Source organism: Saimiri boliviensis, chromosome 9 (assembly GCF_048565385.1).
Source record: "Saimiri boliviensis isolate mSaiBol1 chromosome 9, mSaiBol1.pri, whole genome shotgun sequence".
NCBI classification, from domain to species: domain Eukaryota; kingdom Metazoa; phylum Chordata; class Mammalia; order Primates; family Cebidae; genus Saimiri; species Saimiri boliviensis.
Window position 1 is genome coordinate 95,390,482 of NC_133457.1, and position 22,124 is coordinate 95,412,605.

The 22,124-nt window shown below is 52.3% G+C and overlaps 1 protein-coding gene across 4 annotated transcripts; it reads right to left on the reverse strand.

The window, feature by feature from the left end:
- Positions 1–615: 615 nt before the first annotated feature.
- Positions 616–19,689, reverse strand: RBCK1 (RANBP2-type and C3HC4-type zinc finger containing 1). 4 transcript variants are annotated; one of them, XM_010351751.2, is made up of 13 exons: positions 19,640–19,689; positions 18,980–19,076; positions 17,749–17,893; positions 13,433–13,526; positions 13,121–13,319; positions 11,709–11,830; positions 11,432–11,605; positions 10,180–10,340; positions 8,970–9,081; positions 4,056–4,235; positions 2,987–3,085; positions 2,498–2,641; positions 616–1,276 (listed from the first exon to the last, which is right to left on the reverse strand). In XM_010351751.2, exons 2-13 carry the CDS (start codon positions 18,999–19,001, stop codon positions 1,196–1,198), a joined length of 1,533 nt encoding a protein of 510 aa, XP_010350053.1. In that variant the 5' UTR covers positions 19,002–19,076; positions 19,640–19,689; the 3' UTR covers positions 616–1,195. The 4 variants fall into 4 exon arrangements, with proteins under 4 accessions (XP_010350053.1, XP_074262467.1, XP_010350052.1 ...); XM_074406366.1 differs by lacking the exon at positions 19,640–19,689 and having other exon boundaries at positions 616–769; positions 1,186–1,276; positions 18,980–19,613; XM_010351750.3 differs by lacking the exon at positions 19,640–19,689 and having other exon boundaries at positions 18,980–19,613.
- Between the last annotated feature and the right edge of the window lie 2,435 nt (positions 19,690–22,124).

The following is a 22,124-nucleotide window of genomic DNA, read 5'->3' on the forward strand; positions in this document are numbered from 1 at the left end:
GGCCAAAGGGACCAAGAGTGGCAAGACTTCCCCTCCCGCCCCCAAGCCCAGCCTTCTCTGCAGACTTGACATACTGCACACTCTGCCCGTCCTGGCTGGTGACGACCTGAGAGCATCCTTGCTCCTGAGGCTGGGCATGGGTTGCCAAATCTGGTAGAAAGGTCCTAGTGCTGCCGGGCGCGGTGGCTCAAGCCTGTAATCCCAGCACTTTGGGAGGCCGAGGCGGGTGGATCACGAGGTCGAGAGATCAAGACCATCCTGGTCAACATGGTGAAACCCCGTCTCTACTAAAAGTGCAAAAAATTAGCTGGGCATGGTGGCATGTGCCTGTAATCCCAGCTACTCAGGAGGCTGAGGCAGGAGAATTGCCTGAGCCCAGGAGGCGGAGGTTGCGGTGAGCCGAGATCGCGCCATTGCACTCCAGCCTGGGTAACAAGGGCGAAACTCCGTGTCAAAAAAAAAAACAAAGGTCCTAGTGCTGTCACAGCCTCATTCTACCACAGATGGTCTGACCGGTCAACTTCCTGATGCAGTTCCCAGAGACACTGGGATCCTGCCTGGGTGCAGAGTCCCAGTCCAGGCCATTCACTTCCTCTCAAGGACATCACACATCCCTTCCTGGAAAACCATTTTAATTCTAATAGCTTACACAGGCTGCAGAGAGGGAGAGGCAGAGCCGGACCTGATGAGCTGTGTTTTCCAAACTGCCCAGTCTCCTTTCTGGCTCTGAACAGGTTAGCAAGAGTTCTAAGAGGCCCCAGGCCTCCAACTGCAAAGGCAGAGAACAGTTAGCCCCAGAAAGCCAGCAGGGGAAGGCAGGGAGGCTGTGAATGCTGATGTTCGGCAGATGAGCGTTGTGGCGGGAGGAGCGTGGAGTCACACAGAGGCTCCGCCCAGTGAGGCCTCTGGCCAGGGGCCGTGTTTATGGCTGGAATCAGGCAGAGGTGGGAGCTGCAGGAGACAGAAGTCTGGCCGGCAAGCCCCAAGGGAAGGACAAAGGCACTGGGGCAGATGTGACCGTGGACAACAGCAGCGCAGGCAGAGCCCCACAGCACGATAGCAAGCAAGGCCATCCACGAAGCTCAGGGACTTGGCCTCTGCACAAAAGCATCTCCCAGCCAGAAGTCGGAGCCAAAGTCCCAAGCTCAGCCCTGGGTGTGGGGCTGGGTCAGCATGGGGCCCCACCATCTTTAGCTCAGTGGCAGTTCTGACAGCTTGGGTGGCAAGGAATCCCATTCACCCTGCAGCGGCAGCCCCCGCTGGTATCTCCTGGGCCCTAGAGGATGGGAGGAAGAGAAAACATCAGCGTCGTGCAGAGAGATTACCCCCAAAGCCGAGCACTCTCCCAACCTGGGCCTTTGCCTCTGTAGGTCCTCCCGCAAGAATGGCCTTGTCGGCCTCAGCTACCTGATGGAGAGTTATTGAGGCCTTTTCTGGGCTCCCACAGCACCCAGTGTACCCACACCCAGATCCAGGAACAGGTCAGGCAGAGGATCTGACCACTCTTCACTTATTCTAGACATGTCAGCGTACTGGCAGCGTGCAAGAGGCAGTGTCCTCTGCCTCGACTGAAAGTCTACATGAATCTAACAACAAGCCACCAGTTCCAGAGCACACCCCTAATCATGACAGCTACCATTTGTAAGAGTGCTTACCAAGTGACAGGCCCTCTGCTAAGCACATCTCTTGCAGTTTTTCAACTTGATTCTCACAACAAGCCTGAGGTAAGCCCAGTTATCATCCCCGTTTCACAGAGGAAATGGGGCTGAGAGAGGTATGTACCAGGGCCAGTGGCCAATCCACCTCCGACTCCAGATCGAACCTTTACTTGCTGTTCTCTAGGGCAGGGGTGGGAAAACCTTTTCGGCAAAGGGCCAGTCATTCTGGGCTGGGCAGCCATACGGCCTCTGCCTCTGGAGTGTAAGAGTAACCACAGACAATATGTAAATAAATGAGCACAGCTGTGCCCCAAAGCACTTTACCTAGGGACACTGAAATGTGGATTTCATGTAATTTTCATATGTCACAAAATAGTCATCTTGGTATTTTTTCAACCATTTAAAGAACATTCTTGCAGCTAAGCACGGTGGCTCACACCTATAATCCCAGCACTTTCGGAGGCCAAGGCGGGTGGATCACCTAAGGTTGAGAGTTCAAGACCAGCCTGACCAACATGGAGAAACCCTGTCTCTACTAAAAATACAAAATTAGCCGGATGTGGTGGCACATGCTGTAATCCCAGCTACTCAGGAAGCTAAGGCAGGAGAACTGCCTGAATGCAGGAGGCAGAGGCTGAAGTGAGCTGAGGCTACGCCATTGCACTCCAGCCTGGGCAACAAGAGCAAAACTCCATCTCAAAAAAAAAGAACATTCTTACCTCAGGAGCTGTACAAATTCAGGTGCTGGGTTGGATATGGCCCATGGGCTGTAGTTTTCCAAGCCCTTGAGACAAACCCCACAAGGGCACCATCTCCACACTAGTACAAGTGAGACTCACCCCGGGGCCCCAGCGTGGGCCCTTGGTGACCCAGCAGATCTCGGTGTGGCAGACAGTGCAGCGGATCCAGTCGCAGCCATCCTTCTTCTGCACCACGATCTGGCACTGGGGGCAGCGCATGGCCTCGCCCTGCTGCAGCATCACCTGGAGCGGGGCAGGTGCTGGCCTCGGGGTGGGGCTGGGGCAGCCACCCAGCCGGGCCCCCTCCGCACGGCAGGGAGAAGGTGGTGACCCCCTGGAGCTGTGAAGTCTCTTCTGTGCGGCTCCACTGGACAGAGCCTGGCCCCCTCTTCATTCCTGTGGTCACCTCCCTCCGCCCAGACACTCTTCCCTGACCTGACCACTCGGCCCAAGTCCCATCTCTGGATGGGAATGACAGCCAGAAGGGAGGTCAGAACCTCCAACGACGTGAACACAGCCCTTGCTGAGAAGCCCCCGGCCCCCACCTGGATCCCAGAACTTAAATCCCTAGGCCTGTCACAGCCTCACCTTCAGCATCTCTGTCGTCTGCAGGGCAGCCACGTCGTTCTGAGCCCGCAGGGCCAGGTCCTCCTGATATTCCTTGCAGTTCATCTGCTCGTGAATGGCCTGCAGAGGGTGAGGGGCTGAAGGTGAGACAGTTCCTCCAGGGTTAACAAGCTGGAAGAGGTGAGGGGCAGGGCAGGAGTCCACAAAGGCACTTAATGCCTCTAGGTGTAGTCACTGGCAGGGCCTCACTTTGTAAAGCAGACACCCAATTTACGAAAGAGGACACTGGGGCCAGCGAGGTGAAGTCAGGGTCATCACGTATGCTGCCAGCAATAGATACCTCAGCCTCCTGGGTCGCTGGGACCACTGGCACATGCTGCCACACCCAGTCTATTTAAGTTCTGATGGGCACGGAAAGCCCTTACACCTCTAGGGTGAGACCCCACATCCCTGCCTAGGCCCTGCCCGGGTTACAGGTCCAAGTTCCAGTTGTGTTTACCAGCTCCTCACCTTCGTGGTCAGCTTTTGAGATGAAGGGACAGAGACAGGCCTGGGGGAAGGGTCAGGTAAGGCTGTCTGGGTTTGAGGTCAGCACTCAGTTCAGGACAGGGGTGGAGATGTGGTATAGGGCCAGGGTCAGGGTGTGGGCTGTGACAGACAGGTTCGGTCAGAGCTTGGTTCAGAGTCTGGGCTGAATGTGGGACCAGCTTAAGTGACAAGTGCAGAGTCACGTTTGGTCAGAGGCCAGGTCTGTGGACTTGGATGGGGTCGGGGCTCAATGTGGGACTGGGATTCAGTCTGTGACTCGGGTCAGACATAGGCTCAGCCCAGGGACAGGATTTGGTCCAGGGGCAGAGCTCCATTGTGGACCAGGGCTCCCTAGGTTTGAGGCTCCATCTGGGGCCAGGTCTGGGACTCCCTCTGTGGGACCAAGGCTCGGTTCAGGCTCAAGCCACTCTCCCACTGACGTGCAGCTCCAAATCATGACTAGCAGGCCAGTGTCACAGCTCCCTTCCCAGGAGAACAAGCACTGCCCTGTGGTGAGCTCCAGCAGGATGACTGACCAGGCGGGGTGAGACCCTGGCCCCACCTTGCAGAGCAGGCAGTTGACATGAAAACACACAGGGCAGGTGAACTCATTGACGTCATCCTCAAAGAAGCACCATCCCTTACAATCTGGGGTCTTGCAATGGTAGCTGAAGGCGCTGCGGTTTTCAGCAATGGAGATGCCCAGGTCTAGAAATCGCTGGTAATCCTCGGGGGTCAGGAGCTGCCAACAGACCATGTCCTTGTTGATCGGGGTTCAGAACACCTGACATATGATCCCCTTGGCCACCAAATACTCTCTAGAAAGCCCCCAAACCCTAAACTCCAATCTAGGCCCAGGCTCTTTTCTTCATGTAATCCTCATGGTGTTGAAAAACTCCACTCAAGCCGGGCGCGGTGGCTCAAGCCTGTAATCCCAGCACTTTGGGAGGCCGAGACGGGTGGATCACAAGGTCGAGAGATCGAGACCAACCTGGTCAACATGGTGAAACCCCGTCTCTACTAAAAATACAAAAAATTAGCTGGGCGTGGTGGCACGTGCCTGTAATCCCAGCTACTCAGGAGGCTGAGGCAGGAGAATTGCCTGAACCCAGGAGGCGGAGGTTGCGGTGAGCCGAGATCGCGCCATTGCACTCCAGCCTGGGTAACAAGAGCGAAACTCCGTCTCAAAAAGAAAAAAAAAGAAAAACTCCATTCAAAAAGTGGATTTTAGGTCAGGTGTGGTGGCTTACACCTGTAATCCCAGCACTTTGGGAGGTGAGGCAGGAGGATTCCTTGAGGCCAAGACTTTAAGACCAGCCTGAGCAATACAGTGAGACCTCATCTCTAAAAAACAAAACAAAACAAAACAAAACAAAACACACACACACACACAAAACCAGGTGTGGTGCTCACATGTGTAGTCCTAGCAGCTACTTGGGAGGCTGAGTTGTGGGGATTGCTTGGGCCCAGAAGGTCAAGGCTGCAGTGAGGCACGACTGATGAACCACACTCCAGCCTGGGGGACAGAATGAAAACCTAGCTCAAAAACAGAAAAGAAAAGAAAAAGAAAAAAGAGAGTGGGGGTAATTTTGAAATGTTCTGGAGGTGGATGGGGTAATGTGGTGATGGCTGCACAACAGTATAAATATACTTAATGCCACTGAACTCTACGCTTAAAAACTGGTTAAAATGGGGCCAGGCGCAATGGCTTACGCCCATAATTTCAGCACTTCGGGAGGCCAAGGTGGTTGGATCACCTGAGGTCAGGAGTTCAAGTCCAGCCTGACTAACTTGGACAAACCCCATCTCTACAAAAAATACAAAATTAGCCAGGCGTGGTGGCACATGCCTGTAATCCCAGCTACTCAGGAGGCTGAGGCAGGAGAATCACTTGAACCCAGGAGGTGGAGGTTATGGTGAACTGAGATCACGCCCCTGCACTCCAGCCTGGGCAACAAGAGGGAAACTCTGAATCCCCAAAAAAAAAGGTTAAAATGGTAAATTTTGTCTATTTTCTCACAAGAAAAGGACAAAAGTAAAAAGCAATGTTGGGAAACATGTGATTCAACCAGTATTTTGTAAAGAAAATGGGGTACATATACACAATGGAGTACTATTCAGTTATATAAAAGAATGCAATCCTGTCATTTACAGCAACATGGAGGAACTGGAGGTCATTATGTTAAATGGAATAAGCCAGGAACAGACAAACGTCGCATGTTCTCACTTATCTGCAGGTGCTAAAAATCAAAACAACTGAACTAATGGAGACAAAGTAAAAGGATGGTTACCACAGGCTGGGAAGGGTAGTGAGGCATGGGAGAGAAGTGGGGATGGTAAATGGGTACAAAAAAATAGAGTAAGACCTTGGTGAAGTTAGGAGCATTCTCAGGAGAAACAGGGGCAAAGGAGAGAGGCAGGGGGATGGGAATAAAGAGGAGGTCTTGTGTATGTGTTTTGCTGGGGTTTCCCATTTGGACTTCAGCCGCCATGTTTTGGCGTGGGGACCCACAATGCCCAGGGAAGGCCATTCCCCAGCAGTTTAAAAACCATGAATCAAGCCCAACTGTCCACTTTTCAGATGGGGAAATGGGGCTGGGTGTGGTGGCTCACGCCTGTAATCCCAGGCACTTTGGAAGGCTGAGGCATGCAGATCACAAGGTTAGGAGTTCGAGACCAGCCTGACCAACATGGTAAAACCCTGTCTCTACTAAAAACACAAAAAATTAGCCAGGCACAGTAGCAAGTGCCTGTAATCCCAGCTACTTGGGAGGCTGAGGCAGGAAAACTGCTTAAACCTGGGAGGTGGAAGTTGCAGTGAATTGAGACTGTGCTGTTGCGCTTTAGCCTGGGCATCAGAGTGAGACCCCGTCTTAAAAAAAAAAAAAAAAAAAAAAAAAACTATGGGCCGGGTGCGGTGGCTCAAGCCTGTAATCCCAGCACTTTGGGAAGCCGAGGTGGGTGGATCACGAGGTCGAGAGATCGAGACCATCCTGGTCAACATGGTGAAACCCCGTCTCTACTAAAAATACAAAAAATCAGCTGGGCATGGTGATGCGTGCCTGTAATCCCAGCTACTCAGGAGGCTGAGGCAGGAGAATTGCCTGAACCCAGGAGGCGGAGGTTGCAGTGAGCCGAGATCGCGCCATTGCACTCCAGCCTGGGTAACAAGAGCGAAATTCCATCTCAAAAAAAAAAAAAAAAAACAGATGGGGAAATGGAGACCCAGAGAAGGGAAACAACTTGCTCAAGATCACTAGCAGCCAGACAGAAAACCTGCTAATGAATTCACGACGAGTGCCAGCGGCAAGCACACATGTACGCAGAAACACACATGCTGTGACAGACTGACGGAGTGGTGACTCCCATTTGTTTCTGTCTCCCTGATTCCACACCTTTGGGTAGTCTCTTCCCAATGAACTCTGGGCTTGAGCATAGGACTTCCTTTGGCCAATGGGACAGTGGCAAGTGAGAAATGAGCAGACTTAGAAAGCACTCGTGCGCTGGGGCTCCCCATGGCTGCTCTTGGAAGCCCGAGACCACCAAGACATGAGAAGGCCTGGGGCAGCCTGCTGGTAGATGAGACCCTGAAGTGGAAGGAGGCCCCATCATCCCCCTCATCACAGATGAGACCGTCATAAACCAGGCCACTCACCAGCTAGACCCAGGTAAAATCAGCGAGGCCCTGCCCAGACCAGAAGAACCATCTAGATAAGCCCAACCCAAATTAGAGTCATCCCTCAGTATCCCGAGAGAACTGGTTCCAAGATCCCTACAGATCCATGGATGCTCAAGCTCCTTATATAAAATGACATAGTATTTGCATATAACCTACCAACATCCTCCAATACTTTAAATCATCTCTAGATTACTTATAATACCTAATATAACATGTTATGTAGTTTATGCTATATTGTTTTTTAAATGTTTTTTATTGTAATTTTTTTTTTTTAAAGAATATGTTCTATCCACTGTCGTTGAATTCTCCAATGTGAATTCTCCACAGATAGAGGGCCGACTGTCCTAACCTGCAGATTGATGAGCTAAATAAATGACTGTTGTTTTGAGCCTGCAGTGATTTGTTACACAGCAAGTGCTAACAGCAACAAAGGCTTACCACGTGACAAGCACTAGTCTAAATTCTTCTTCTTTTTTGAGACGGAGTTTTGCTCTTGTTGCCCAGGCTGGAGTGCAATGGCACGATCTCGGCTCACTGCAACCTCTGCCTCCCAGGTTCAAGTGACTCTCCTGCCTCAGCCTCCTGAGTACCTGGCGTTACAGGCATGCGCCACCACACCCAGCTAATTTTGTATTTTCAGTAGAGATGGGTTTCTCCATGTTGGTCAGGCTGGCCTCAAACTTCCGACCTCAGGTGATCCACCCATCTTGGCCTCCCGAAGTGCTGGAATTACAGGGGCGAGCCACTGCGCCCGGCCACACTACTCTAAATTCTATACGCATATCCTCTACTGTAATCTTTGTAATCCTGGAAATAGAAACTATAATTCTGACTCTAACAGAGATGAGATAGAGGCATAGAGAGGTTAAACATCTGACTTGTCACACACCCAGGCCACCAGGCTCCAGAGTTCCCTTTTTTTTTTCTTTTTTTGAGGCAAGGTCTCACTCTGTTGCCCAGGTAGAGTGCAGTGGCGCAACCACAGCTCACCGCAGGCTTGACCTCCCAGGCTCAAGCGATCCTCCCATCTTAGCCCATTCCCCCTCGACCCCTGCCCAAGTAGCTGGGACTACAGGCGCATGCCTCCGCACCCAGCTATTTTTAAATCTGTTTTGGAGAGACAGGGTTTTGCCATGTTGCCCAGGCTAGTCTGCGTGAGCTGCCATGCCTGGCCAAGTCCCCGACTCTTTTTTTTTTTTTTTTTTTTTTTGAGACGGAGTTTCGCTCTTGTTACCCAGGCTGGAGTGCAATGGCGCGATCTCGGCTCACCGCAACCTCCGCCTCCTGGGTTCAGGCAATTCTCCTGCCTCAGCCTCCTGAGTAGCTGGGATTACAGGCACACGCCACCATGCCCAGCTAATTTTTTGTATTTTTAGTAGAGACGGGGTTTCACCAAGTTGACCAGGATGGTCTCGATCTCTCTACCTTGTGATCCACCCGCCTCGGCCTCCCAAAGTGCTGGGATTACAAGCTTGAGCCACCGCGCCCGGCCGAGTCCCCGACTCTTAACGACTTTGGTGTCTTTCCTTCATAAATGTGGCTTCTTGACTACTCCCCTCAATTCTTTTTCTACTTGGGGTCTCAGTACCCTACACGGACAAAGCCCTTGAAAAATGTCTGGAGGGCGGAGGTTGGATGATCACGTAAGCCCAGGAATTTGAGACCGTCTTGGACAATAGACCCCATCTCCAAAAAAAAAAAAAGTTAAGATGTCTGCTGCCTAAGCCAGTCCCTACCTGCCTGCTTGGGGCTCAGCTCCTTGGTATTTGGGGTATATCTCCCATCCCCGGGCCTTACCGCCTTGATCTCCCTCTCCAGCAGCTTGCCCGAGCACGAGTAGGTGTTGTCAATGAAGGGGCAGGAGACCTCCGCCTCCTGGCTGTTGCGGATGGTGCCCTGCAGGCATTCCCTGGGGAAGGGGAGGCGAGGAGAGTGAGGGTCATCGGAACCACACCCACTGGGGACTCCACCCCTCACATGGCAAGGCCTGACCCCAGGGGCCTCTGTCACCCCAGGTGGGCTTCTCCTCAATATCCCCTTCCTTCCCATCCCTCTTACCAATCCCACCAAGGCCTCCACCCTGTCCCCACACTGCCGCTCTGCTTCTCCGGTCCAGGCCCCATCATCCTCAACTGGAGACTGCAGGAGCCTCGCTGCTGGGCTCCCTGCATCCATCTGGCCCCTAAAGTCTATCTCAGAACAGCAGCCACGTCTCCCTGGTGGCCCCCATCCCACCCGGAACAAATCCCAACTGTTCATGGACCCAACACCTCTCTACCCTGCTCTCTGATGACCTACTTCATCCCTCTGCTCCAGCCACCAAGAGACCTCCTCAGTCTCCTCCAACAGTCCAGGCTCACACCTACAGCAGGCCTTCCAGTCCCTGCTCTGGAGCTACCTCCCTGGAAGCTTCTAGACCACCCTCTCTGGGAAGGACTCCTGTTGTATCTTAATGTACTGTGTGTAGCAATTTCATGTACTGTATGTAGACAATATTCACAAGGACATCAACCAGTGATTATCCAATTTACATCGGCCTCCCTGCTGGAATTAAAGTTGCAGAAGGCAGGCACGGAGCCTGCCACCCTGGGGCTGCTCCACAAGGGTCAGCTGTGGTGAGTGGGTCTGTGCTCCCCACATCCGGGGGTGGAAGGGCCATGACAGGAGACTCAAAACAGGCAGATGCCCGCCGCGAGGTTGAGAGCAGCGTGGCTGCAGGAGCCTCCGCCGTTAAAGGTAGAGGGGAAGGGAGGCTCCGGTGCTTGCTCCCATGCCTGGGTCCATGTCTAGGCTGCTTCTCTTATGAGCCATGTGGCCTTGGGTAAGCTGCCTGGCTCTCTGCACCTTAGGTTCCTCATCTGCAAAATGGGGAGCCAGAGCCTACCTCGTAGGTTTTCGCAGGCATCCAATGAGATATCAGAGCACAGGGCCCCACCCACGTCCAGCCCTGCGTAATTGGCGGCTTTGATAAACGCAGCATTGCCGGGGATGGGATTGGGGGCCGCACCTGCAGAAGGTGTGCAGACACTCACGCAGCACCACGGCCTCGCCGGGCGCCAGCACCGAGTAGCACACGGGGCACTCGGCGGGCTCGGTGTTCAGCACCAGGCTCCTCTGGTCCAGCTGGACGTGCTGCAGGTAGTTCCCCTCCTGCTGCTTCTGCTTCCGCTGGGCACACGGGGCGGGGCCATGGGGTGGGTCAGGGTCTCGGGGGCGGGTCAGACCACCACGAAGGGGGAAGGATCAGGGGCGTGGTGAGGGCTGGGACAGACTAGCAGGAGGCAAAGCTGGGAGCCAGTCGGACGGGGGGGGATCGGGGATAGGGTAGGCAGGAGCAGTCAGGTTGGGAGGGGCATGGCTGGGAGCGGAGCCAGGCGGAGGTGGGGAAGCCAAAGGAGGGAAGGCCGGCCAGGTAGCGGCCAGGAAGCGAGGGAAGGCGCCCGGAGAGGGAACAATGGCAGCAGAGAAAGGAAGGGGGCCAGGGTCTGAGTGGTGAGTCAGGATAACAGGGCAGGGTCGGGGCCAGGGCTGGTGGAGCCAGCTCAAGGGCAGGGGTGGGAAAGTGACAAAGCCAGGGAGCAGAGCGAGCCTGAGACGGGAACAGGAGTGGGGTGGGCAGGGGCAGCACTGGGTCCAAGGGGAACGCAAGTGGGGCCAGGGGTAAGATTAGAATGGGGAGGTCTTGGGATCAGGTATCTGTGTCATTAGGGCGTGTGTCACGATGGGGGCGGGGGAGGGCTAAGACAGGAGCAGGAGCAGGGATGGCGGTCATCCCCCTAGGAAGCAGTCAGGTGCCAGGCCAGGCTCTCGGGAAGTCAGGGTTGGGCCAAGCCACAGAGGGAGGAGGTCGGGAGTAGTAGCGTCCAGGGTGAGGTCGCTGCGAGGTGGAGCAGGCTTAGGTCACAGACAGGTGGGGGTGAGGTCCAAGCTGAGGTGTAGTCATGGCTAGGGTGCTAGGGTCATAGTCAGGGACACTTGTGTGGTATGTCAAAGCTGGGGATGGAGCCACAGCCCACACGGGAGTGGAGTATGTGAACTTGGATGTGCGTCACAGCCAGGGAGCGGGTCTCAGCCACAGGGTGACAGGGTGACCTTGGAGAGACAGCAGATCACAGGCAAGTGCAGGGTCACTGCCAGCAGCATGGTCAGGAGGGGCAAGGCAGTAACGGGAAGGAGCGGCAATGCGAGGGTGTCTCCCTTCCTGGCCTACACCTCCCCCATCCGGTCTGCAGGTGTCTGTCCAGGGACTTCTCGCTCACCTGCTGGTACTGACGCAGTGACTCCTCCTCACCAGCCAGGCGTGCTCGTTCTTCCTCATCGGGCTGGTAGGAGGCAGGGACCTGGTAGGCCTCAGGGCGTGCCCGGCAGCACATCTCACAGCCAGGCCGCGTGGGCTTGTTGATGAAGGTGCACCCGGGGCACTGCCAGCCCACCTGGGAGTGGAGGAGGCTGTGAGCCAGATTGGGCAGGGTAGGGCAGGGGAGAGGCACAGAAGAGGATACTGAGGCCAGGGAGGTGTGGCCACGGACAGCTTACCGGTGGGGGCTCGGGCACTGCATCTGGCTGCCCCCGTCCAGGTTCCTGAGGGACCCCAGGCTTTGGGGTGCCTGGCTCCAGAGGGCCCCGAGGCTGCAGCGTGAGGTCCTTGAAGCCCAGATCTGTGGAGGAGAATTAAAGGGTGGTGGTTCCATGCGGCCCACTTGGTCCACACTCATAGGGGGTGGGTCTCCCTGAGCCAGCCAGGCAGACCCCTCCCCTATCCTCTCCTCCCTGGGGGTATCTCCAGCCTCCATCTGGTCAAGTGGGCATCCTGGCTCCCCCAAGGTCAGGGCCCCTATTCCACCCACAAATGCTTCCATGTCCTCTGAGCTTCGAAATCCAGCATAACACCCGACCTTCTGTGCCTCCGGAAGGTGCGCCAAGGGGACCCAAGAGCGCCACTGAAGCGGCCCTGCCCACTCCATCCATCCTAGAGGAAACACTAGCTCCCAACCCCCGCAAAAAAAGAAACTGGCTTGGACTCTTTGAAAGGGGCTCGGACATGACAGCTGAATGCCAGGTCTTTTGCTATAAATTACAATAGTGGGACAACTAGTAAAACCTGAGTAAGATCTGTAGATTAGGTAACAGTACTGTATCAATGTTAGTTTCCTGAGTTGGATGTTCTACATAGTAATTTAAGAAAATGACCTTTCTTTTCAAGGAAATGCATACTGAATTATTTAGGGGAAAAGATGTCATATCTGCAACTTACTCTCAAAGTGGTTCAGAAAATAAAATAATTTTATACAGAAAGAGATGATAAGGCTGGGTGTGGTGGCTCACGCCTATAATCCCAGCACTTTGGGAGGCCAAGGTGGGTGGATCACTTTAGGTCAGGTGTTCCAGACCAGCCTGACCAACATGGTGAAACCCCATCTCTAGTAGTTACAAAAAATTAACCAGGTGTGGTGGCGCATGCCTGTAGTCCCACTTTAATCCACTACTCAAGAGGCTGAGGCAGAAGAAAGCAATGTGGTAAAAATCCACATGAAAGGTACACGGGAATTCTTTACACACCACTTTGTAAAATTTGGTGACTTTTCTGTAGGTCTGAAACATTTCAGAAGTTAAAAATTAAGAATAAACACTAGTTATCATTATCCTCCTCATACCCAATTTATGATTTTAGCAAACTGGGCAGCAGATAGGAGTAACCTTGCCCAGGGTCACGTAGCTGGGAATGCCAGAGCCTGGACAGAATCTGGCCCTCCCCATGCCAGCTGTTCTCATGATGGGTCCCTGAAATGCTCCCTCCCGTGTGTCTTACGTCCTCTTCCCCATTTGGATAGGGTCCTCTGGGTGAGCCCCTGACTAAAAACCCAGGGGCTCTACCCCTGCTTGCCCTCCGCCCTCAAGTGAGCCCAGGCCCCCGCTGGGTTCCACGGTGCTCAGGGGCAGAGCCTCACCTTCCAGCATCCGCAATTGCCGCTCCCGCTGCAGCTCCTGAGGGTTGAGGGAGGTGTTTCGAGCTGACAGCAGATAGAGGTAGGCACTGTCCCCATTCTGCCGCACCCCATGGGAGTGCAGGGTCTCCTGGTCTCGTGCCAACCGCTGCCCAATCACCCACTGCTGCAGAACTGGTGGGAAGCCATAGTCCAGAAAAACCTGGTGGTGGCACCAAGAGAGGGAGTGTGGGAAGGGAGGGCCAGAGGACAGAGAGGAAGCAGGAGCAAAAGAGAGAGCTTCCACCCTGTGTCACCCTCAGCCTCCTCACTCACCATGTCCTTGAGGGATGCCACTGTCATATCGGGGCGCACCGTGAGCCAGATGGTGACAGCGTGCAACTGAGCATCCTCCACACTCACCCACAGCCTGCGAAGAACAGCAGGGACTCGGCATGGGCTCTGGCCAGGGGTCCATCCTCAGCCACTGGCTACAGACATGCACATATTTGCACACAGGCACATGGCCATGTACACATATACGCACACAACCCCCAGTCTGGGGTAGGGGCCCTATCCCCATGCATCCTCCCTTATTAGAATCCACCAGTTAGGCCTCTCCAACGGCTCCACACTACTCTTAGAATCAACTCATGGCAGCACAGAAGGGCCTCCATGATCTGGCAACCTCTTCTATCTTCTCTCCCCTGCTCCTTAGTCAAACCACCAAAACTTGTTGTTTACTATGTGCTAAGACTATTCAATGCACTGAATGTGTATTAGCTCATTTAACCCTCTCAACAAACCCATCAGGCAGGTACTGCTGCATCCCTGTTTTACAGATAAAAATGTGAGGGTTAGATAGGTTACAGTGACTCTGCCAAACTAAGCAACTAACAACTGTTAGAGGCAAGATTCACTTCTAGGTATGTATGTATTCATTTATTTTGAGATGGAGTCTCCTTCTGTTGCCAGGCTGGATGGAGCGCAGTAGTGCAATCTCACTGCAACCTCCAGTTCCTGGATTCAAGCAATTCTCCTGTCTCAGCCTCCTGAGTATCTGGGACTACAAGCACATGCCACCACGGCTGGCTAATTTTTGTATTTTTAGTAGAGACGAGGTTTCACTATGTTGGTCAGGCTGGTCTCAAACTCCTGAGCTCATGATCTGCCCACCTCAGCCTCCCAAAGACCTGGGATTACAGGTGTGAGCCACTGCACCTGGCCATATTGATTTATTTTTAAGACATAGGCTCTCTTTCTGTGGCTCAGGCTGGAGTGCAGTAGTGTTATCTTGGCTCACTGCAGCTTCAACCTCTTGGATTCAGGGATCTTCTCATCTTAGCCTCCCAAGCAGCTGGGACCACAGGCTCATGCCACCATGCCTGGCTAATTTTTTAAGTTTCTGTAGAGACAGGGTCTCACTATGTTGCCAAAGCTGGTCTTGAACTCTTGGCCTCAAGTGATCCTCCTGCCTTGGCCTCCCAAAGTGGGATTCCAGGAGTAAGCCACTGTGTTCAGCCAGAGGCAGGATTTAAATCCATGTGGTATTGTTCCAGAGAAAATGGTTTTAACTTTCTCAAGGATCCTCCAACATTTTTGGAAAACCAAAACCATGAAAAGATGAAAAAACAGAAGTGACCCCAAGGGAAACAGAGATCATTTAAGGTACGGAATAATAAGCAACATTCGTCTAACTAGTGCCTTCGGAGAGATTTGGGAAAACACTGCATGCAGAAAGCAAGAAAAGGCACGACGCAACCAAAAATTGAGGAAGTCGCCCCTGGACATTAAAAGTGATGCTAACTGAACCTTTATCGCTAAACTTCATCTCTACCAGTTACAGGAACAATGGGAGATAGTAAACGACATCATGATACAGTTTGGGTATTTGTCCCTGCCCAAATCTTATATTGAACTGTAGTCCTCAGTGTTGAAGGTAAGGCCTGGTGAGCGGTGTTTGGGTCACAGGGGCGGCTCCCTCACAGCCTGGTGCCACCCTCACTGTGGTGAGTTCAAGCAATCCACCTGCCTCAGTCTCCCAAAGTGCTTGAATTACAAGCATGAGCTGCTGTGCCTGGCCAAGTCCTAAGTTTTTGAAGACACATATCAAAGTATTTAAGGATAAAATAATATCTGAGATTTGTTTAAAAGCAGTCCAGAAAACTCTTAAAATTCTTCAAGTAAACAATTTGGATACCCAGTCAACTATCAATGAATTGAGAGAGCAAAATATAGAAATTTTTAAACATGCAAAGACTCTCAAAGTTTACTACATTTTGCACATGAAAAGTGCTTGAAAAACAAAAATAGATGAGTCTGATACAGGAGAACAGAAGAAAAGTAAAAAATGAAAAGGACTGGATCTTAACCCCAAAATGTTCTTCCAGCCATAAGGGTTTTGAAACAAAAGTACATATGGTTTCGAATGCACTAGTTATTCTATAGTGAATAATATTTCCATAATCAAAATACTATAAATCCTTTCTAGTAGTGTTACACTTTTAGAATCAACCTAGAGGCAAAGCATAGAAGTCTTAATTATGTTAGAAAGCAAAATTTAAAAGCTATAATCTTAATCAACACAAAAGTACAGCTGGGGCACTCTCATCCAGTGTCACATCAGGATCACTGGTCAACAGCAGAGAAGCACAAAAACAGCTGCGGACAAAGCTTACACACTTAATTTTAACTTACATGCTACACATGCACATTCGCTGGACAGTCCTCTAGATGCACAGCCAATGGCTTTTCTCTCTCTCTCTTTGTCACTCATGATCATGGCTCACTGCAACCTTGACCACCTGGAGTCTAATAATCCTCTGGCCTCAGCCTCTCAAGTAGCTGGGACAACAGGTGTGCACCACCCAACCTGGCTAATTTATGTTTCCCAGGCTGGTCTTAAACTCCTCAGTTCAAGCCATTATCCTGCCTCAGCCTCCCAAAGCGCTGAGCCACCATGCCCAGCATGAGTATACATCTGCTGACTGGAGTTTCCCATGTATTTTTCTTTTTTTTTGCATGAACCACATCCATAATCATGATCTATAATTTCTAGTACCAGCTTCTTTAAAGAGCACAGAGGCTTCTGGATTTTTATGGTATTTCCTTACTACTGTCTCACCCAAAAGTGTTAATCTTTTTTTTTTTTTTTTTTTTTTTTTTTTTTTTTTTTTTTGGTGATTTGTCTCGTCTTTTGAAAGCAGTCAGCTTACTTTTCATAGAAACAACTCTTTCAGCACTCATATTTTATTGATTAATGTAATAGCTAACTAAACTATCTTATTAACAATAACACATACAATAGGTATCATTTACTAGGAAGCATTGGGTCCATCAATGAGAACTCAACAGCAGGTCTGAGAGATGCTGATTGCCCAGAGCCTCTCGAAACTCAGGTTCTAAAATTGATTGTGGCAATCGTTGCACAACCCTGAATATACTAAAAGCCATTGAACTGTATACTTCAAATGGCTGAATTGTATGGATAAACTGTTTTAAGAAAAATCAAAGGGGACCCACTAAGAGAACTGAAAATCAGAAACTGTAAAACTATTGCTTTACTATCCAGTAATAAAAAAGCAGTCAAAAAAGAACCATAGACCACACTAACGTTTATTGAGTGCATAACACATGCCAGGCATTGTGCAAAGTGTTTCAGCATTGACTTTAAGTCTCCTGGAGCAGAGACTGACAGTATTCATTCTCCTTCCTTCTCTTACCAAGAGAACCCCTGAATTCTAGATGAATATCTGGCTATACAGAATCCCCTGAAGCTGAACCATAGCTGTGGGAATCAGTTCTGGTCCATAGGAATTAATGGAATAAGTGTGTACAACTTTTGAGCTATGTTCTTTTTTTTTTTTTTTTTTTTTTTTTTTTTGAGATGGAGTTTCGCTCTTGTTACCCAGGCTGGAGTGCAATGGCGCGATCTCGGCTCACCGCAACCTCCGCCTCCTGGGCTCAGGCAATTCTCCTGCCTCAGCCTCCTAAGTAGCTGGGATTACAGGCACGCGCCACCACGCCCAGCTAGTTTTCTTGTATTTTTAGTAGAGATGGGGTTTCACATGTTGACCAGGATGGTCTCGATCTCTCGACCTCGTGATCCACCCGCCTCGGCCTCCCAAAGTGCTGGGATTACAGGCTTGAGCCACCGCGCCCGGCCTTGAGCTATGTTCTTTAGAGGAGTATGGAGGGGTGCCTTTCTTCCCTTCCTCCTGATGTGATGACTGCATGCAGCTGGAATGGCCATTTCGCACCTGAGGAATCTGGGAATTAATGGCAGAATAGTGAGAGAAGGAACATGAGCCTCAGGATTGTGGGGAGCAGAACCTTCCCATCTGGACTCTCTGACATCGAATTTCTTTACATCACTGTTACCTTTTTTTCTGTTGTATAAGGCCTAACATCCTAATATGGTGTATCTCCTAACAACCCTATGAGATAGCTACTGTTACAATCCAATTTTTAAAATGAGGACACTCCAAGAGGTGAAGTGACCTGCCCTCTATCTCACAGTCGATTAGTGACATAACTAGGATTAGAAGCCACCCCTCCTGGTGCCAGCACCTGCCATTAGGAAGAACTGTTCTACAGGCAAGAATGTCCTGTCCTGCTGCCCCTAGGGTTCAGGCCAGCCGTGCACTCCTCACCTGATGTCCTGCGTCGGGGAGGCCTCAGGCTTCAGTTGCACACTCAGGGGCACCCGTTGCTCTGCCAGCCAGATGGCACACTTCATTGCCACCTGTTCGTCCCCGCCCGCCACCGCTCGGGTGAGGCTCAGGGCCATCTCCTCTGCTAAAAGCCAGCACAGCAGGAGCCAATTAAGCACAGGTTTATTTTCAGGAGCTGGGGTTAATGGGGCAGGAAAGGAGATGATCTTTGTGCTGCTTTCTGTGTCTTCCTGGTAAACTCCTACACATCCTTCAGTGACTTAAAGTCCCTTTCTCTGGGAGAGGTTCTCTGATATTCCCCACTCCTCCTCACTCTAGGCTCATTTGGTTCTGTTTGTCCTTCATATTCCCAGGGTCCCTCATACTTCTATTCATTTATCCAGCAAGCAGTTATTGAGCTCCTACTGTGTGCCACCCACTGTCCCAGGAACTGGGATCCCACAGTGATTCAGATAAACAGGGTCCCACTCCTTAGGGATCTCCCTGCCCAGTGGGGAGACAAAAAACAAGTTAAACAAGAAAAAAAAAATGTCAGATTGTGATCCTTGCTGGCAGGGAAATAAACAGGTTAAGGAGACCAGGGAAGGCCTCTGGGAGGGGGTAACACTGAAGCTGAGACCTGAAGGAGGAGAAGTCGCACATGTCAAGTCCCAGTGGGGAAGAGTAAGTGGAAAAAAGAGTAAGGGCCTTGGGCAAGAAATGGTTGGATGAGAACCGAAGGAAGCCAGTGGGGCTCCACTAGAGTGAGCATAGCGGGGTGACTGAGGAGAGCTGTCCTGTGGGCCACCCAGGCGCTCTGGGCTTTGTTCTAAGAACACAGAGGGAAATGGGAGGGCTTCCAGCAAGGCAGGGACTGACCTCTGTTCTACAACCCTAGGTGCAGGGGGAAAGAGAAGAGGCAAGGACCCTTGCTACTCAGATTGACTGAGTTCTGTCTCCCACCAGCCCAGGAAGTCTCCAAGTTCGATGCCCTGTGTCCTCTGGGAGTCCCCTAGCACCATCTCAGCACAGACCTGACCCAAGGAGGTCTCAGGGCTCCAAGATGCCTCTGGAAGCCAGCAGGTCCCAAAGGAGGAAGCTGATGGGGAGGGGGGCAGAGGGAGGGCAGGCTAAAGCCCCCTCTCTCAGGCCCTTCTGGGCAGGAAGGGCCAGGTCCTGCGGGGCCCACTTCCCACTGGACGTTCCCCAGTCACCTCCGACCTGTGCCCACCTTTCTTGGTCTTCTCGTCCATCTGTCGTGGCTGCGCCCATCCCCCTGGGGGGGCGGGGGCCGTGGCTCCTGGGAAACGCTACCTCCGGGTCGCCTGCTAGGGGTGGGACACCAGGAGCAACTCAGCCAGGCCTTGTGGCCTCCGGCGCGGCCCAAGCCCTGTCTGTGCCTCGTAGTACCCGCGGCAGTCGGGAAGCATCACACCGCCCGGGGACCAGGCGGGGACCCCGCGTGGGGCGGTGAGAGGGCAGGGGATGCCCAGACAAGTCCGCAATGGGCGCAAGAGGAACAAGTCCGGGGCGCAAGAGGTAGGGAGACGCGGGGAAAGGACGCCCGGGCGCCGCCCAGCGGGGGCGCTCCACGTCCCGGAGGACCCCCACTTGCGGGAGCGCCCCTGGCGTCCCGGGTTTCAAGGCAAAGCCCTCTCCTCCCGGGAGGCCCCAGTCCGTCGCAAGGAGAACGGCTTCGGCGGAAAAGAAAGTGAAAGTGGCGGCCCCGGAAGTGGGGCGGGACTGGGAGGGGGACCGGAAAACTTGTCGTCTCATCCGGGACCCCCACTGCCCGAGCGCAGGGTCCCAGCGGTCCCGGCGCTCCTGTTCGGAGCGATCCCACCCCGTCCTCCGGAGCTGACCGCCGATCCCCGGACACCCCCAGGCTCACCCTGCCGGTCGCGCTGCAGTGCCGCCCGAGGGGGCGGGGCCGGGAGGCGGGGTGGGCGGAGCCCGGGCTGGGGCGGGGCCTTGGGCGGGAGCTGGAGCCCGGGCATGAGGGCGGCGGGACCCGCAGCGTTGAGCCGCTGGGGACTGGTTAGGAGCGTGCCCTGCGAGCCCGGCGCCTGCCCACCCAAGCATCAGGCACACCGCGGGGCAGGCCCGGTCCTTGGCTCAGTTTGCAGATGAATACACGAAGCCTCTGTTTGTTGATGACCTGTCCAAGGCCACTCACCTGAGGTTTGAATCCAGGCCCCAGGTCCGACGCTGCCTCTCAGTGGTTACTGTCTTTTCATTGAGCTGTTGGTGAAGTTTGCATTCGTTTGCCTCCTGCCCTGCTTTAATTTTTCTCCCACTCCTCGTCCCATCGATCAGCAGATCCTGCCGGTTCCACTTGGAGAATCTCATCCCTCACCGCCTCCAGCCCCATCCCGCCCCAGCTCCATCAGTGCTCAGTCATCTCAGGTGTCCTGAACCAGCCTCCTCCTGGGGCTCCTTGCTTCTCCTTTTGCCCCTACTGTTCATTTCCACCCAGCTGAGTCCAGTTAAAATGTAAATCAAACTCATGCCACTCTCCGACTCATATACTTTCATCTCACTTAAAGCAAAAACCGAGATCCTTACCGGGGCTTGCAAACTGCCTCCCGACCTCTGTCTCCGTAGCTGACTGCCCTGCCCTTGCCTCACTCAAGTCCTATTGGCCTGCTGGTCCTGGAGTAAGCCAGACACACTCCTGCCTTAGGGCTTTGCACCTGCTGTAACCCAAACGTCTGCATGGCTCGGTCCTTCCCTTTATATTGGTCTTTACCCAAAAATCTTCCCTAGTTACTCCATCTGAAATTTCACAGACACACACGTAACGAGCATTTCACATCCGCCTTCCTGGCTTCATTTGTTTCTTCTCAGCATCTATTACTGTCTAACGGAGGATATTTTACTTATTTATCTTGTTTTGGGTCTGTTTTCCTCTCCTAAAGGGCAGGGACTTTGGTCTGTTTTGCTCACTGCTGTGAGATGAATACACGAAGATGTATTCATCTAGAACAGTTCCAAACACATAATGGAAGCTCCCTATGTTGAGTGAATGAATGAATCTCAGACCTTCATCTGGGATAATTTTCCTTTTGCCTGAAACACATCCCTTTAGACAATGTTTCTCAACCTTGGCTGTACATTTTGTACATTTGGATAGCCTGGGGACGCTTTCTTCTGTAGCCCAAGCTGGAGTGCAGTGGCAAAATGTCGGTTCACTGCAATGTCTGCCTCTAGGACTCAAGCGATTCTTGTGCCTCAGCCTCCCGACTAGCTGGGAATACAGGTGCATGCCACCATGGCCAGCTAATTTTTTGTATTTTAGTAGAGACAGGATTTCACCATGTTGCCCAGGGTGGTCTCGAACTCCTGAGCTCAGGCAATCCTCCCACCTAGGCCTCCCAAAGTGCTGGGATTACAGGCATGAGCCACTACACCTGACCAAAGCCTGGGGAAGCTTTTAAAAATCTTGATGCTTGCCTTCTGTAAAGGACGTTGCCAAGGGGGGAAAAAAACTGTTGCTTAAGCCACATCTCAGATCAATTGATTCGGAATGTCTGAGGATAGGAGCCAGGTGTCAGGAGTTTTTGTTAAGTTCTCTGGTGTTTGCAATGAGAAGCCAAGTTTCAGAACTGCTATTTTAGAATTCTCCATAGGGATAGTTGTCTGGTGACAAATGTGCTCAATTTTTGCTTGAAACCTCTTTTTTTTTTTTTTTTTTTTTTTTTTTTTTGAGATGGAGTCTCACCCTGTCACCCAGGCTGGAGTGCAGTGGTGCATGCAACCTTGGCTCACTGCAACCTCCACCTCTCCAGTTGGAGTGATTCTTCTGCCTCAGCACCACCACCACCCCCCACCACCAGCAGCTGGATTAATTAATACAGGTGCCCACCACCACGCCTGGTTAATTTTTGTATTTTTGTATTTTTGTATTTTTTTTTTTTTGAGACGGAGTTTCACTCTTGTTACCCAGGCTGGAGTGCAATGGCGCGATCTCGGCTCACTGCAACCTCCGCCTCCTGGGTTCAGGCAATTCTCCTGCCTCAGCCTCCTGAGTAGCTGGGATTACCGGCACGCGCCACCATGCCCAGCTAATTTTTTGTATTTTTAGTAGAGTCGGGGTTTCACCATGTTGACCAGGATGGTCTCGATCTCTTGAGCTCGTGATCCACCCTCCTCGGCCTCCCAAAGTGCTGGAATTACAAGCGTGAGCCACCGCGCCCGGCTAATTTTTGTATTTTTAGTAGAGATGAGGTTTCACTATATTGGCAAGGTTGGTCTCAAACTCCTGACCTCAAGTGATCCACCATCCTTGGCTTCCCAAAGTGCTGGGATTATAGGAACAAGCCACCGTGCCCAGCCTGAAACCTCATTCTTGATAGACATTTTCGCTGAGTATATCT